At 41.3% G+C, this 16,581-nt stretch overlaps 1 protein-coding gene across 1 annotated transcript in view; it reads left to right on the plus strand.

Moving 5' to 3' along the window:
- Positions 1-12,470: 12,470 nt before the first annotated feature.
- The window catches only part of LOC142107037 (complexin-4-like), a 260,451-nt gene continuing 256,340 nt past the window's right edge, over positions 12,471-16,581 (plus strand). The window contains exons 1-2 of the mRNA XM_075190171.1: positions 12,471-12,850; positions 13,150-13,237. Of these exons, the coding sequence (XP_075046272.1) occupies positions 12,681-12,850; positions 13,150-13,237 (258 nt within the window). The 5' untranslated portion in view covers positions 12,471-12,680. The remainder of the gene's footprint in view (positions 12,851-13,149; positions 13,238-16,581) is intronic.

A 16,581-nucleotide genomic window follows, 5' to 3' on the forward strand; every position in this document is an offset into this window, starting at 1 on the left:
TTGTATGTCAGTATTGGGAGGAAGACACGCACTCAACACTACACGCCAATCCTTATTGGTTGGTTCGTGTGCATTTCCTAAATTTCTGACACTTAGCCAACTCTTTTCTAGGATCTGGGAATTCAGTCATAATAAAAACGTAATTCTGATCTAGTCCAGGGACAATGCATTGTAACATTCTTTAAAGGAACTACACCATCCTTGTTCCATTGGGAACTGATATTGTGCGGACTGGATATGCACCCACTGGTTCACTGTCTTCAGAAGACACTACAGGGTTTGCTGTTTCAGTATTTTGAATGCTATCACTTCTAGTGGTCACACTACTCTCACCTATCTCAGCCATTGCTCCTTTCCCATACTTACACTGAACCGCCGCACGCGCGCTTTTCGCCACGCCTACTTCCGCTGTGCATTCGCTGCTCTGCCACGTGTTACCTTCCATTTGCCACAATTTCAAACAATCATTATTTTTATTCCTCACTTTCGTTGACTTAATCAACCATACTTTATCTTTTACAATATTTAGTACCTCTGCATTAAAACTCCCTATTGTTGGGAAAGGCCTATCACAATCTTTGGTCATCTTGACCCACGTGTCACAATACGCAGTTGCGAATGCACCCTATTTCTTACACATGAGAAATCTCGCTGAACCAGTAGGCCCTTCCTTAGCCTTCTCTAGCGTTTGCTTAGCACCCATGTTGAACAATAGGGTCCTAGAAATATCACAATATCCTGCCACAAAATATGGTTCCAGAAATAACACAATATCCTGCCACTAATTTCAACACTACCGCTAGAGATATTTTACCGGCCCGTGGACGTATTTGCTACAAGCCGCGTCCACTAGCTTCCTCTCGTATTAAACGAGGACCCCTAATACAGAAATATCAATGCGGACTAAAAGGGTTATCAGCTCCTCGATCACCCCTGACTCTCCAACAAAATCTGTTGAGTTTATTACAACTGGTAGCATCCGATAAAGTCAATTACCAGCCTTACCAACGTAATTCTTCCCCGTTACTCCCAAGTCACAATCACGGCTTTCCTTGCCGTGCGGTGCAATCGCAATGCTTAAAGCTAATCCGTAAGCGATGCGATTACCCTTGGGTGCACGTCGCGAAAACTCATTCAGTTTACGCCCCCTATATACCTGCCTTGTATACCGTACACCAGTTGGGCACCTGCCTCATCAGACAGCAACTGACACTCTATTCAACAATAGTTCAAGCCTCAGTGTATTTAAAGTCACCAAATCACACGACATACACCTTTTCTGCGCAGAAAATCAAAGTTCCCAACAATAGTAATAATGTTCCAGAGGTTTTAACAAGTAATTATACTATGCATGTATAACAACTATCAAAACGATTGTTTAACCACGTGGCAAATCTACCGGAAGATCGCGTACCCAAAGTAGGAAGTACACATACGCTAAGCAATGTAATACAGTTAAAACGCACAATAACAGTAAAAAGAAACAGTTTTCTCTTTTGTCCCTGGGTTCAGTTAGCGTACCTTAGATAATGCAAAATGGACATTGGGTTTCACAACACAGAGTAAAATTCAGGTTTTGAACACATTGTGTTCTTACCCGTATATGACGCGTCTCCACCCTTTGTTGCAGAACCGAAATCCGTTGGTCTTGCTTATCGTCCGGCAACGAAACCTCCGCTGCGAGCCCCCAAATTGTTAGGAGCGTTCTGTCGCTATCCAGTAACGATTGTCGAATCTCGATTTGTGTTTCCAACGCACAAAGATTTATTCTCAAAAAGTAGCAGTAAATATATCTTAGCGAAATAATAGTAAGTACAGCCGTTACTTATCGCAGGCGCTCTGGATCCAGTGAACAGTCATTCAGTCCTGAAGTCTGTGGTCTATGTGACTGAACTCTGGATAAGGAGCTGCTGCTTATATGCAAACAGAGATACAGTAAATCAATGCAAAGTTGTGGCTTGCTTCTATTGGTCCAGGCATCAGGAGGGTCCAGGGGGTTGCAGATCATAGGCTAGTTTAAGCTCAGGAATCCAAAGGAGGGGGTCAACTTTCCAGGGGATGAGCTCTGATCTTCCCGCCAAGATTCCTTCGCAGAGTGAACCGGACAGTCGCAAATGCGAAGGGGATTAGTATGATACCACACATGACTTGATTCCTTCAACGTGTACCATAGGTTTTACTGATATGCATATAACTTATATTACATATAAATACTACTATATTTCGACATAAATGACTGTGTTGCAACTACCATTAATGTGTACTATTTTACAAGTGTGCGTGTTTGGCGAATGTATGTAAAAGACTAAATACTGTTGTTGCCATGTGTTGCAGCTGCGTACTCCCTTCCACGCCGTAGCATACCCTTTCACGCCATAGCGTACCGTACGCATCTTTTCAAACAAAGACAACCAAGTTTGCTCGATTTTAATTGAAATGACTTTATCCAATATGCTGACTTCGACAACCTCTCGGACGAGGGGTTGCGTATTTTTATGGAGAGCATTTGTTTGGGGGTGTGGAGAGTGCTCGGTTTTGGTGGTGGCGGGCTGCTTGGCCTCTAGGGCCAGCAGCATGGGAGGAAGGCACTGCGATCAGCGGCTGATATAGACGGCTCTATCGTGATTGGCGCAGGTATCTGTCCCCTTACAAGGCAATCGGTTACTCTTGTCCCTTCCGTGGGGAGGGGCCTCGCCCGGCTCAGTGAGGGAGGAGTGAGTAGTGAGGTGAGTGCAGTTTACTCTGACGTCAGGTTAGGGCCGGCCAAGCAGTGGGGTTATGAGAGAAGTGGGTGGACTTAAGGCTATATTGCCATGTCCACGCTTGGTTGGGTATCGCTGGAGCTGATCTTCAGTGCCCTCCCTCCGCCACCAGGTTTTAATAGGTTATAATAAAATAGTTTTTAGTGCCACTTTACTCAAGTCTCTGTGTCTTTATTCTATATAAGTTGTTTATATTATTTAAGGAATTGTGTAGAGCGAAGAGCATACACAGTGAACTATTTATTCTTTTTTTTGAAAATTCAAATCTAAACCAAAATCTTTTTAATTCCTGTGAGTGGTTGTGTAGGTAGTGGCCCATTGTAGTGCTTTGCACTGGGGCCTATAATGCTGTTAAGAGCACCCTGTCAACGCCCCTCTCCCCGGGCCACTCCAGAATGTAGTACATCAATAAAAATGCTACACCAAAGCCTTATCAACGTCTATTGTGCGCCCCAATGCATTTGTATCTAGAGGCCTAACATTTGTAAGTAATGTAACAGTACACATCTCTAGTAAGTCCTGGCTGCTTGACAAATTAGGTTGGGATGTATATTTATTTTTGATTTTTGTTTTTTCTCAGCACCCATAGAGGAAGGGCAAATGTGGGCTCCCCCACCACCAACTGCAGCAGAGCTCATGGCCACCCTGGGCCGATACAAATCGGACCTGCAAGCCCTCCACAACCAGCAAGGCCGATTGATAGTGGACTTTGAATTTAAATTGGCCTACTGGGCCGCATTGTTCTAATTTGTTTTTTATTTTAGCTTTTTTTTTTAATGTAAATATTTTTTGCTTATTTGTAAATAGTTGAGAAACATTCCCACACGTTAAAAATATATAAGGTATTTAAAAAAAACATTGGTGTGTGTCTCTTTATTCATCTAATTGCCCAACATTTGGGTGTAAGGATAAAAGAAAAAGTATATAATAATCCGAAAAGAGTAACATTTAAATAAGATGGTTTGTTTACAACTCCATTATCATTTCTCTAGCAGAAAAGATTTTGATTTGCTGTTTGCATGTCATCCAAAATGAACATGTGCCCTCCACCAACAAGCCACCCCTGTAAAAGGTATGGCATCTGTAGGCCCTGTGTGCAAGACAAATTCCATAAGATCAAATGCCCTAGCTATTTCACAATATGCCAAAATCATGTGTCATTGTAGTGATAGTCCAAGGTTACGTTCCAGTGTCAGAGCAAAGCCAGTCACACATTGAAGAGAACATCGAAACTGTACCTAGAAGTGTCGTAAGTGGTGTAAGGTAGAAGTGCAAGCAAAGCAAAGCTCCATGGTACTGGAGTGTGGTAAGCGGTCTGTTGTATTTGGATAAAGCTGAGTACATGACTTAACGTGTACGCCGTGGATCCAGATGAAAGTCGGATGGCAGGCAATGTAACATTTAACTCCAAGGAGGCTGTCCCCTACAAATTATCCCCCCCCCCCCCTTAGTCCATTCGTAGTAATAAATGTCAGCATGCACATAATAATTAAGGGTTGCACCGACCACTTTTGGGGTTTTGGGTTCTGATTAGCTTGAAGTTTTGGGTTCTGATTTGTTTTGCTAAAACACCCCATGAAAGGTTATGGTTCTGATTTTGGGTTTGGGTTCTGATTTTTTTTTAAAAAGCATAAAAAGTGCTAAAATCAATATTTTGTAGAGATGAGCGGGCTCGGATATCTGAAATCCGAGCCCACCCGAACGTTGCCGATCCGTGCCGGATCCGAGACAGATCCGGGTATTCCCGCCAATTGCAAAACTGAAACCGAGGGTCTAAGTCATAATCCCGCTGTCGGATCTCGCGATACTCGTATTCTATAAATTCCCCGCTAGCCGCCGCCATCTTCACTCGGGCATTGATCAGGATAGAGAGGTTGTGTTAGGTGGTCCTCTGTCCTGCTATATCTCGTGCTGTGCTGGTTAGTTCTGTGCTGTGCTGTTCAGTTCTGTGCTGTGTTCTGCTCAGTCCAGTGGTGCTGTGTCCTGTGTTCTGTCCTTCTGAGTTCAGTGGTGCTGCTGGGTCCTGTGCTGTGTCCTGTTCAGTCCAGTGGTGCTGTGTCCTGTGCTCTGTCCTTCTAAGGGCATTGTTATTTCCCCATTATTCCCAAGTTATAAAAAATTTTAAAAAAAGTTATAAAAAAACTAAAAAAAAAATAATTATAAAAAAAATAAATAAAAAAAAAATATCCAAAAACAATCTTGCAGTATAAGTCCATTGGTACTGCAATATTACAAAGTTCACAGATTCTGCAGTAGAAGTCCATTGGTACTGCTATATTACAAAGTTCACTGATTCAGCAGTATAAGTCCAGTGGTACTGCAATATTACAAAGTTCACTGATTCAGCAGTATAAGTCCAGTGGTACTGCAATATTACAAAGTTCACTGATTCTGCAGTATAAGTCCATTGGTACTGCTATATTACAAAGTTCACTGATTCAGCAGTATAAGTCCAGTGGTACTCTCCTGTGCCGCATATAATTTTTAAAGGCTTTGCTGAGTGTGTGTGGCTTAGGGGTACGCTCTCTTGTGCTACATATAATGGAAAACAAAAATTTGGAGGATAAAGTAGGGAAAGATCAAGACCCACTTCCTCCTATTGCTGAAGCTGCTGCCACAAGTCATAACATAGACGATGAAATGCCATCAACGTCGTCTGACAAGCCCGATGCCCAATCTCCTAGTACAGGGCATGTAAAATCCAAAAAGTAGCAAAAAGAGAAACTTAAAATCATCTGAGGAGAAACGTAAAGTTGGCAATATGCCATTTACGACACATAGTGGCAAGGAACGGCTTAGGCCCTGGCCCGTGTTCATGACCAGTGGTCCAGCTTCACCCAAGGATCTAAGCTCTCCTCCTCACCCCCCTACAAAAAATTTAAGAGTTATGCTGTCAGCAAAAACAACAAAACAGCAAAGAACTCTGCCTTCTAAACAGATGACATCACAAATCCCCAAGGCGAGTCCAAGGGTGTTGGGGGTTGTGAAGCATGACCTTCCCATCACTGTACAGGAAGAGGTGACTCCATCCAGCATTTGCAGCACACCCTCTGCATATGTTGGAAGGATCACCCACAGTGTAGATCCAGATTTGGATAATCAAGATGTCAATGTTGTACACCGGGAGGAGGCTATTGATGTAGCTGGCGCTGTGGAGGAACTTGATGATGGTGATGTGGTTATTGTAAATGAGGCACCAGGGGGGGAAACAGCTGATGTCCATGGGATGAGAAAGCCCATCGTCATGCCTGGTCAGAAGACCAAAAAAAGCACCTCTTCGTTCTGGAGTTATTTTTATCCAAATCCGGACAACCAATGTATGGCCATATGTAGCTTATGTAAAGCTCAAATAAGCAGGGGTAAGGATCTTGCCCACCTAGGGACATCCTACCTTATACGTCACCTGAATAACCTTCATAGTTCAGTGGTTAGTTCAGGAACTGGGCCTAGGACCGTCATCAGTACAGGGACACCTAAATCCCTTGGTCCTGTTGGATACACACCACCAACACCCTCCTCGTCAATTTCCTCCACGATCACCATCAGATTTAGTACTGCAGGCCATGTCACCAGCCAGACTGAGTCCTCTTCTATACGGGATTCATCCGAGGAATCCTGCAGCGGTACGCCTACTACTGCCACTGCTGCTGTTAGTCGGTCATCTTCCCAGAGGGGAAGTCGTAAGACTGCTACTTCTTTCAAAAAACAATTGACCGTCCAACAGTCGTTTGCCATGACCACAAAATACGATAGTAGTCACCCTATTACAAAGCGTATAACTGCGGCTGTAACTGCTATGTTTGTGTTAGACGTGCGCCCGGTGTCCGCCATCAGTGGAGTGGGATTTAGAGAGTTAATTTGGTGGTGCAGCATTACCTCAAGAGTGACAGGGGTGTGCAGGAGATGCTTGCGGTGGCCCGCAAAATTGCTGGACGCTTTCGGCATTCTGCCAGTGCCTACCACAGGCTCGAGGCACATCAAGAAATCCTGAACCTGCCCTGCCATCACCTCAAACAAGAGGTTGTGACTCGCTGGAACTCCACCCTCTATATGCTGCAGAGGATGGAGGAGCAGCAAAAGGCCATTCAGGCCTACACCGCCACATACGACATAGGCAAAGGAGTGGGGATGCGCTTGAGTCAAGCGCAGTGGAGACTGATTTCCGTGTTGTGCAAGGTTCTCCAGCCGTTTGAACTTGCCACACGAGAAGTCAGTTCCGACACTGCCAGCTTGAGTCAGGTGATTCCCCTGATCAGGCTGTTGCAGAAGCATCTGGAGAAAGTGAGGGAGGAGCTGGTAAACTATTGCGATTCCACCAAGCATGTAGCTCTTGTGGATGAAGCCCTTCGTACGCTTTGCCAGGATCCGAGGGTGGTCACTATTTTAAAGTCAGAGGAATACATTCTGGCCACCGTTCTTGATCCTCGGTTTAAAGCGTATGTTTTGTCTCTGTTTCCGGCAGACACAAGTCTGCAGCGGTGCAAAGACCTGCTGGTCAGGAGATTGTCCTCTGAAGAGGACCGTGACATGCCAACAGCTCCACCCTCAGTTTCTTCCACATCTGTGGCTGCGAGGAAAAAGCTCAGTTTTCCTAAAAGAGCCGCTGGCGGGGATGCTGATAACATCTGGTCCGGACTGAAGGACCTGCCAACCACTGCAGACATGTCTACTGTTGCTGCATGGGATTCTGTCACAATAGAAAAAATGGTGGAGGATTATTTTGCTGACACCATCCAAATAGACATGTCAGACAGTCCATATTGTTACTGGCAGGAAAAAAAGGCAGTTTGGAAGCCCCTGTACAAACTGGCTCTATTTTACCTGAGTTGTCCCCCCTCCAGTGTGTACTCGGAAAGAGTTTTTAGTGCAACGGGGAACCTGGTCAGTGAGCGGCGAAGGAGGTTGCTTCCTCAGAACATTGAAAAAATGATGTTCATAAAAATGAATTATCAATTCCTCAATCAAGTACAGCACTGCCCTCCAGATAGTACAGAGGGACCTGTGGTTGTGGAGTCCAACGGGGACGAATTGATAATGTGTGAGGAGGAGGAAGTACACACTGTAGGGGGAGAGGAATCAAAGGTTGAGGATGAGGACGACATCTTGCCTCAGTAGATCCTGTTTAGTTTGTACAGGGAGAGATAATTAGCTTTTTTGGTGTGGGGGCCCAAACAAACCAATCATTTCAGGCACAGTTTGGTAGGCCCTTTCGCTGAAATGATTGGTTTGTTAAAGTGTGCATGTCCTATTTCAACAACATAAGGGTGGGTGGGAGAGCCCAAGGACAATTCCATCTTGCAACTCTTTTTTTGCCATTATGTGACCATTCAACAGTCGTTTGCCATGAGCACAAAGTAAAACAAAATTAAACCAAATTCAACAAATTAAACCAAAAGTAAAATGCCCTGTCATAATAAAAAAAACAAGAGGTATTGATGTGCTAGAACTACTGTAGTGTTTATAAGTTATAAACACTACACTTGAAAGCTTGAGCCTTTAATAGAAAAAGTCACTCTTCATTGCACGAATATTTGCAACAGGGACAGTTTTTTTGTTAACAAAGTCAACAAATAACACTTCGACCCTGTCTGTCTTTCACATACTTGATGTGATCTCAATGATGAATGCTCTGTACCATGGTCGTCTAAAACAAGAGGTATTGACGTGCTTGAACTACTGTAGTTTTTATAAATTATAAACACTACACTTGAAAGTTGGAGGAGGTATTGTGGCCCCGGTACCAAATTGGGTACCGGGGCCACTCCACTATGCTGTCCAGATATAGGCGTATCAGATATTAAACAACGTTGACTGTTGCTGCCAAATCATAAATTAATGAAAATGACCTGTCATCGTCAAAAACAAGAGGTATTGACACGCTCTAACTACACCCTGTATATGCTGCAGAGGATGTAGGAGCAGGCAGCTGTGCAGTGGAATTCAGACCATTTGAAGGCGGAGGTATTGTGGCCCCGGTACCAAATTGTGTACCGGGACCACTGCACTATGCAGTCCAGAAAGCTTCCTCAGTGAAACGTTTTGGACTAAAAACAATATTGTGAGGTGTGAGGTGTTCACAATAGACTGGGAATTAGTGGAAATGATTGTTATTGAATGTTATTGAGGTTAATAATAGCGTAGGAGTAAAAATAAACCAAAAAAAAATTGTTTTTAACACTTTTTATGTTTTGTCAGGTGTTTTGCGAAACAAATCCGAACCTAAAACCTCAAGCAAATCCGAATCCAAAACACAAAACACGAGACACCAAAAGTGGCCGGTGCACATCCCTATATTTTTTATTTTTTTTCACTCCTACACTATTATTAAGCTCAATAACATTCATTTCCACAAATTTCCAGTCTATTGTGAACACCTCACACCTCACAATATTGTTTTTAGTCCAAAAGGTTGCACCAAGGTAGCTGGATGACTAAGCTAAGCGACACAAGTGGGCGGCACAAACACGTGGCCCATCGTAGGTGGCTGTGTAGGCTTGAATGGCTTTTTTGCTGCTCCTCCATCCTCTGCAACATATAGAGGGTGGAGTTCAAGCACGTCACTACCTCTTGTTTTAGTTGATGGTAGGGCAGGTTCATGCTTTTTTGATGTAGCAGGAACAGTAAACATACTTTAATATCTGATACTAATATATTTATGCACTGCAGGAACAGTGAACGTACTTTAATATCTGATAATAATATTTATGCACTGCAGGAACAGTGAACGTAGTAATATAGATTGCAGTTCCTATTCTTTGGGACTGCAGAAACAGTGAACGTAGTAATATAGATTGCAGTTCCTATTTTTTGGACTGCAGAAACAGTGAACGTAGTAATAGATTGCAATTCCTATTTTATGGGACTGCTGAAACAGTGAACGTAGTAATATAGATTGCAGTTCCTATTTTTTGGACTGCAGAAACAGTGAATGTAGTAATAGATTGCAGTTCCTATTTTTTTGGACTGCAGAAACAGTGAACGTAGTTATATAGATTGCAGGTCCTATTCTTTGGGACTGCAAAAACAGTGAACGTAGTAATATAGATTGCAGTTCCTATTTTTTGGACTGCAGAAACAGTGAACGTAGTAATAGATTGCAGTTCCTATTTTTTTGGACTGCAGAAACAGTGAACGTAGTAATATAGATTGCAGTTCCTATTTTTTTGGACTGCAGAAACAGTGAACGTAGTAATATAGATTGCAGTTCCTATTCTTTGGGACTGCAGAAACAGTGAACGTAGTAATATAGATTGCAGTTCCTATTTTTTGGACTGCAGAAACAGTGAACGTAGTAATAGATTGCAGTTCCTATTTTTTGGGACTGCTGAAACAGTGAACGTAGTAATATAGATTGCAGTTCCTATTTTTTGGACTGCAGAAACAGTGAATGTAGTAATAGATTGCAGTTCCTATTTTTTGGACTGCAGAAACAGTGAACGTAGTAATAGATTGCAGTTCCTATTTTTTGGGACTGCAGAAACAGTGAATGTAATAATAGATTGCAGTTCCTATTTTTTGGGACTGCAGAAACAGTGAACGTAGTAATATAGATTTCGTTTCCTATTTTTTGGACTGCAGAAACAGTGAACATAGTAATAGATTGCAGTTCCTATTTTTTTGGACTGCAGAAACAGTGAATGTAGTAATATAGATTGCAGTTCCTATTCTTTGGGACTGCAAAAACAGTAAACGTAGTAATATAGATTGCAGTTCCTATTTTTTGGACTGCAGAAACAGTGAACGTAGTAATAGATTGCAGTTCCTATTTTTTTGGACTGCAGAAACAGTGAACGTAGGTATTGCAGTACTAATATTTCAGGACTGCAATAATATATTGCTCTAGAATTTTTTTATACTTTTTAAATTATTTTTTAATATTTTTTTTGTATTTTTTTTGTATAATTTTTTAATAATTAGAAAATTACTATGGACTTAGCACAAAAATGCACAGGACTAAAGCACCACTGGACTCAGCAGGACAGACACTGGCCAAAGCACCACTGGACTCAGCAAGGACAGAGCACAGGACAAAAGGACCACTGGACTCAGCAAGGACAGAGCACTGGACACAAGCATAAAGCACCACTGGACTCAGCAAGGACAGAGCACTGGACACAAGCATACACTGGACTGATCACGCAGGAGCACCACTACCCTACAACCTCCCTCTTCCCTGATGTCAGGCGAAATGAAGATGGCGGCCGCAAGCTGAGAATTTATGACATCCGAGTCTCGCGAGATCCGACACGAGACTTGGATGTCATAGCCTCGTTTCGGATCTTTTTGCCGGGCGGAAGTTCCCGAACAGTGCTCGGATCCCGTCGGATCTCCACTGTTCGGGTGGGCTCGGATTAGTGGAATCCGAGCCCGCTCATCCTTAATAATAATGTGCCTGTGAACTGTGAGGCTTTTTCGAAAGCTCCCCCCAAAAAATGAGTTTTTTACAATACAGGATAATTAGGAGGGCATATTTTACAATGTAGTTGAGCATGTAGAACAAATCAAATTTAAATAATAAAACCATTGTGTCAAGTTCCTGCGTTTCTTTTTAGCATAATGATTCCAGTCCACAATGTACAGACAATTGTTATGGGTATGGTTTGTATTTGAACTCATGGCTGTTGTGTTGTGAGTCTAAAGTGCTAACCAGTGAGCTACCTGTGAGATTGTTATTTTGTCTGAAATTTGTGTGAATAATGAGGAGTACTATTAATTGTCATTTGCCTGTGTAGCACGCATGCTGTATTGTTGGTGCTCTCTGTGTTTTTTCACCTTTTCAGGTTGGCCTAGTGGGTAGCTCTCCCACTTCCCATAAAGACAGTCATAAATTCTAATCCAGACTAAAACCTTTAATCTGTGTGGAGATTGTAGACACTCTTTTGTGTGTGTATATCCTTTATGGAAGAGTATGCTATGCATTTTCCAGAAGAGGCAGATGGATTTCTAGTACAACATACATATACATTTTAATCGAGTCATTATATATGCGCTTTAAAGGTAGCCATATCCATGCATTTTGCATGCTATTCGTCGATTTGAATTTCAAACCACAGAAACGCCATGTGTGTTTCAGTTAAAAAGTATGTATCACACTAACTATTAGCAAAGGAAAAACTACGTTCAGAGTGTGCCACATCATTGTTATTTGGCAGTGAACAATGAGTAAAGAGCTATCCCGTAAAAATAAGCCCCAGGCAATTGTGTCGTGTTCTGTGTAAACAAACTGTTCATGTCCCTCCCACAGTGGGCGTAACGTATGCATAAGCTTCCCGTCAATCACTTGTGATCCGTCGCTTGTGCTTGAGCCTTGTTTAAAGATCCGCAGGTGGGTGTGTTTTATTGCGTTTGCGCTGCTTAATTCCGTGCCTTAAATGTAGAAGACCACAGGAGGGTGTGTTTTTGCAGTCACTCAAAGAATGCAACGCGGATATGGTTGCGTTTGCGTACCTTGATGAATCAGGCCCTTTGACACTTAATTCAAACATTGGGAGGGGTTATTCATGTTTACACTTATATAATGTTAGCTACATCTAATCTGTGCTAAATATTCTATAATGTTAATGAGGGCGCAGGATCGGGTATTTATTTTGTTATGGACTCATCTACAAGCTCAGTTAGGGCAACTACATAGGGTTTTGCAACCTTAATGTGTGCAAAAATAAAGGCAGGTGTCTCCACCTCTCTAATACTTAATGCGATAAGCTGGTTAAGGCTGTCTGTGCAGGGACACATTCACCTTGCACATTGTAAGAAATACAGAGTGGGAAGAGAAATAGCAATAGTGTAAACTAATTACGTATGTCCTGAAGGTAATATTTTAAACTGTGATTTTGTAATAGTGTTGGTTTCATCTTCTGTGGTGTAAATTAGTGTGGGAAACATTCTTGGGGGAAAACGTGATACATAGGAAATACAAATATGGCTTTCATGTTAAAAACGATGATGGGATCTTCCATGAAGAATTTGGGGAATAACCTTGGGGGAGAAACAGAAGTGAAAGAAAATCCAGATGGGAAAGAAACTGCACAGTCCAAGGGTATGACACGGGAAGAATTTGAGGAGTACCAGAGACAGCTGGTGGAAGAAAAGTAAGTGTTTCTCACACTTTAATAAGATGTAGATCAAATATGCACCCATGCACTAAATATATTCATACTTTGTTATGTAGAACATTTGCATTATTTTATCTATTTTCTGTAAAACTGCATTGTCTTGTATTAAGACACCATCAGATAACCTAATGAGATTAAGCGAATACTCTGTGACATATTTGTAGAACATTACTTTATAGTCATTGTACATGTGATGTCATAGGATAGTTTGTCGGCACTGATGTCAATATGTTGTTTAAGATATGCACTGATGTTACAGTATTGTGTGTACACAGGATAGAACGGGATCACGCCTTTGCTCACAAGAAAGCAGAGAGGGCAGCATTTAGAATGCATATGAGAGACAAGTACAGACTTCCACAGGTAGGGATGAATATAAATGTATCTGTCTGTCCATGCAAGTCTGTGTATGATGGTTGCGCGTAATTTACAAATAGGAAAAATATATCCATATAATTGTCACAAGAAAATGCTTACAAAGCTTATAACCTTTTCAGTATTTCTGAAATATAGTAAGGGTGTGCACCGGCCACTTTTAGTGTTTCTTGTTTTGTATTTTGATTAGCTTGAGGTTTTTGGTTCTGATTTGTTTTGCCAAAACACCCCACTCAAGGTTTTGGTTCTGATTTAGGGTTTTGGGTTCTGATTTTTTTTTTTTTTTAAAAAGCATAAAAAGTGCTAAAAACCAGTTTTGGTTTTTTTTCACTCCTATTATTAACCTCAATAACATTCAATAACAATCATTTCCACTAATTTCCAGTCTATTCTGAACACCTCACACCTCACAATATTGTTTTTAGGCCAAAAGGTTGCAGTACTAATATTTCTGGATTGCAGGAACAGTGAACGTAGTTAGATATTGCAGTAGTATTTTTTTTATACTGCAGGAACAGTGAACGTAGTTAGATATTGCAGTAGAAATTCCTTTTTACTGCAGGAACAGTGAACGTAGTTAGATATTGCAGTATAAATTGATGTTTTGTTTACTATTTAAATGCAATTGTATTGTTGTAATAGGAAAGTGTTTGGCATTAGATTCAAACCTCAAGTAAGGACATCAATGTAAACTTACTAAAGCGGTTATTTAAAATGAATTTTTTCCTTGTTATGAAGATACCTTTCAAATTACTCCAGCTCGATGATAACAATAAATAATACATTTGCATTTATATAGCACCTTTTATCCAAATAGATTTCCAGGATGCTTTGCAAGTGTTATACTTCAGAAATATATTTCATATGCAGTGTGTTCAACAATATGGCCCACAATCTTATTAAGCGTACACAGTGTATAAGCCAGCATATAAAGGAGAAGAATGACAAAAATGACTTCCGTTAAATAATGGCAGGTGAAGTACCATGTTCTAACAATCAGTGGCAGAGCAATATTTCAAACAATCAAGATATAAAATTTACATTCAGGAGTACTTAGTTCTAGAACAAACTTTCTGTTTCAATATAACTATATATAAATGGAGACTTGAATGCAAAATAGAATTATTCATAAGGTGAAATTCACTTTAATAGACAGGTTTTAAGCTCACAAATATTTCAAGCATATATTGGTCATGTCTCTCTTGTACAGTAAATTTTGTTCCAGACTGCTCTGAGACAATGACATTGACGTGGTCCCATAAAAGCCACATGCTATATTACTATACCTTATAAAAGAGGTCTTACTCCCGTGGCCCTGCGCTCCACACAGTATGTTGACTGAAAGGGAAACCAGTGTGGCCCTGTTCCTACTGATGTAGCCGAATCAGAATGGATCAGAGGGGCTTACTATTACAAATGTGTTCTCATCCGAGTCTCGCGAGAATCCGACGGCGGGATTTGGAGCTCAGCCTCGCTTTCAGTGTTTCTCCCCGCCGGAAATACCCGAACAGTGCTCGGATCGCCGTCGGATCCGCACTGTTGTTCGGGTGGGCTCGGATTATCGCGATAATCCGAGCCCGCTCATCTCTGAAATATAGCAAATAAAACTCCAGGGAGGGGGTGTGGTGGGAGGATGGAGGTGGGCGGGGTGAGACAAATTGCATCATTTTGGAAAATTTTCTTTGCTCAACAATACCTCTTAAGCAATAATGGTCACCTTTCTTTAGTCAACAGTTAATTTTTAAAGCCAAGGATGGTTATTTTGTACTTGTTATTTGGTATTTCAATCCACACAGTTTTCTTGCACCCTCTATTACTCTCTATTACCAAAGTAAATTTAAAAAGCATCTCTCAGATACATAATTCTGCAGTCTTGCAACAGGAAAACATGACATATTGACAACAAAAACAAATTGTGCAAGTTCTCAGTTTCTGAGCTATGTAGGCACTATGTGTCACATCAAGTAAACACAACATATCTCCAATTATATAGTACTACAGAATTTGCTGGCACTGTATAAATAAAAATTGATGATGACGATATCTACAAATTTAAGCATAAAGGGGTAATTCTTGAACCATTCTTGATGCATTTTCTTTAGACCAGTACAATCAGCTAGCAATGGTAGAAGATTGGTAGATGCTGGCTGAACTAATTTTCTTGAACTTGTTTTTCTGCTTTCATTTTACAAGTGTCATGTTTTCACAAAGAGTTTTTAACAAAAATTACCAGTTTTGGCATGACAAGTACTCATTTATTGATACTGTTACAAAGGGGTCGTGTCCATGCAAGAAGTTCTTTTAAGCACCTCTATATTACTATTAAAACTAAAGATGGGCAGGCTCGGTTCCTCAAGAACCGAACCCACCCGAACTTTGGGTATCCGAGTACCGAGCCGAGTAGCCCGGAATCCAAATCGAAGCCGTCGGATCTCAGGGCTCGGTTCTCACGATACTTGAAGACTATAAATACACGCCTCCACAGCAATCCATCTCCATTTGACAGAGGGAGAGAGAAGGGTGTAGTCACAGGCTGATTAGAGCAGGGACAGAGAATACAATATTCTGATTGCAATTGTGCTAACAAAAATCGCTAGAGAAGAGAGGAGGATAGAGGAGTTTTGTTTTTTTTCAATATTTGGAACTCAAAGTGCTTTTTGGGTGTCCCCCATTATTTTGCCTAAATATTTCTGGCTGTCAAAATTACTATCTGTCAGCAGTATCTACCAAATAATATTTAGCACTCCCCAGTGCTTTTGGGGTGTCCCCCATAATTGTGCATAAATATTTCTGGCTGTCAAAATTACTATCTGTCAGCAGTATCTACCAAATAATATTTAGCACTCCCCAGTGCTTTTGGGGTGTCCCCCATAATTGTGCATAAATATTTCTGGCTGTCAAAATTACTACCTGTCAGCAGTATCTTACCAAGTAATTTTTAGCAGTACAAGTGCTTTGGGCTCAGAATGGATTCAAAGCAGTCTACATATGATCAGAATGAGCAACCAGGTTCTGTCACCAGTCCTGATGTTAGTGTTCCCAGTAGATCATCTGGCCAAGGCGATGTCAAACAACAGAGTGTTTCCAAATTAGTGCAAAAAACAAAAACCCCCAAAAAATTTACTGTATTGAAGCGAAAAAGAAGTGTAACTGAGCAAAAGTTAAGTGACGATAAAAAAAAAATTGCAAGCATGCCATTCTACACACGCAGTGGCAAAGAGAGAATGAGGCCTTCACCTTTGACTATTAGTGGCAGATCCCAAAAAGTTACCCAGCCTACAATTGGTGCACAACTACTGTTACGCGTCAAAGCTGAGCTGCAAGATAACAGT

This window comes from Mixophyes fleayi, chromosome 1, assembly GCF_038048845.1.
Source record: "Mixophyes fleayi isolate aMixFle1 chromosome 1, aMixFle1.hap1, whole genome shotgun sequence".
Taxonomy (NCBI): domain Eukaryota; kingdom Metazoa; phylum Chordata; class Amphibia; order Anura; family Limnodynastidae; genus Mixophyes; species Mixophyes fleayi.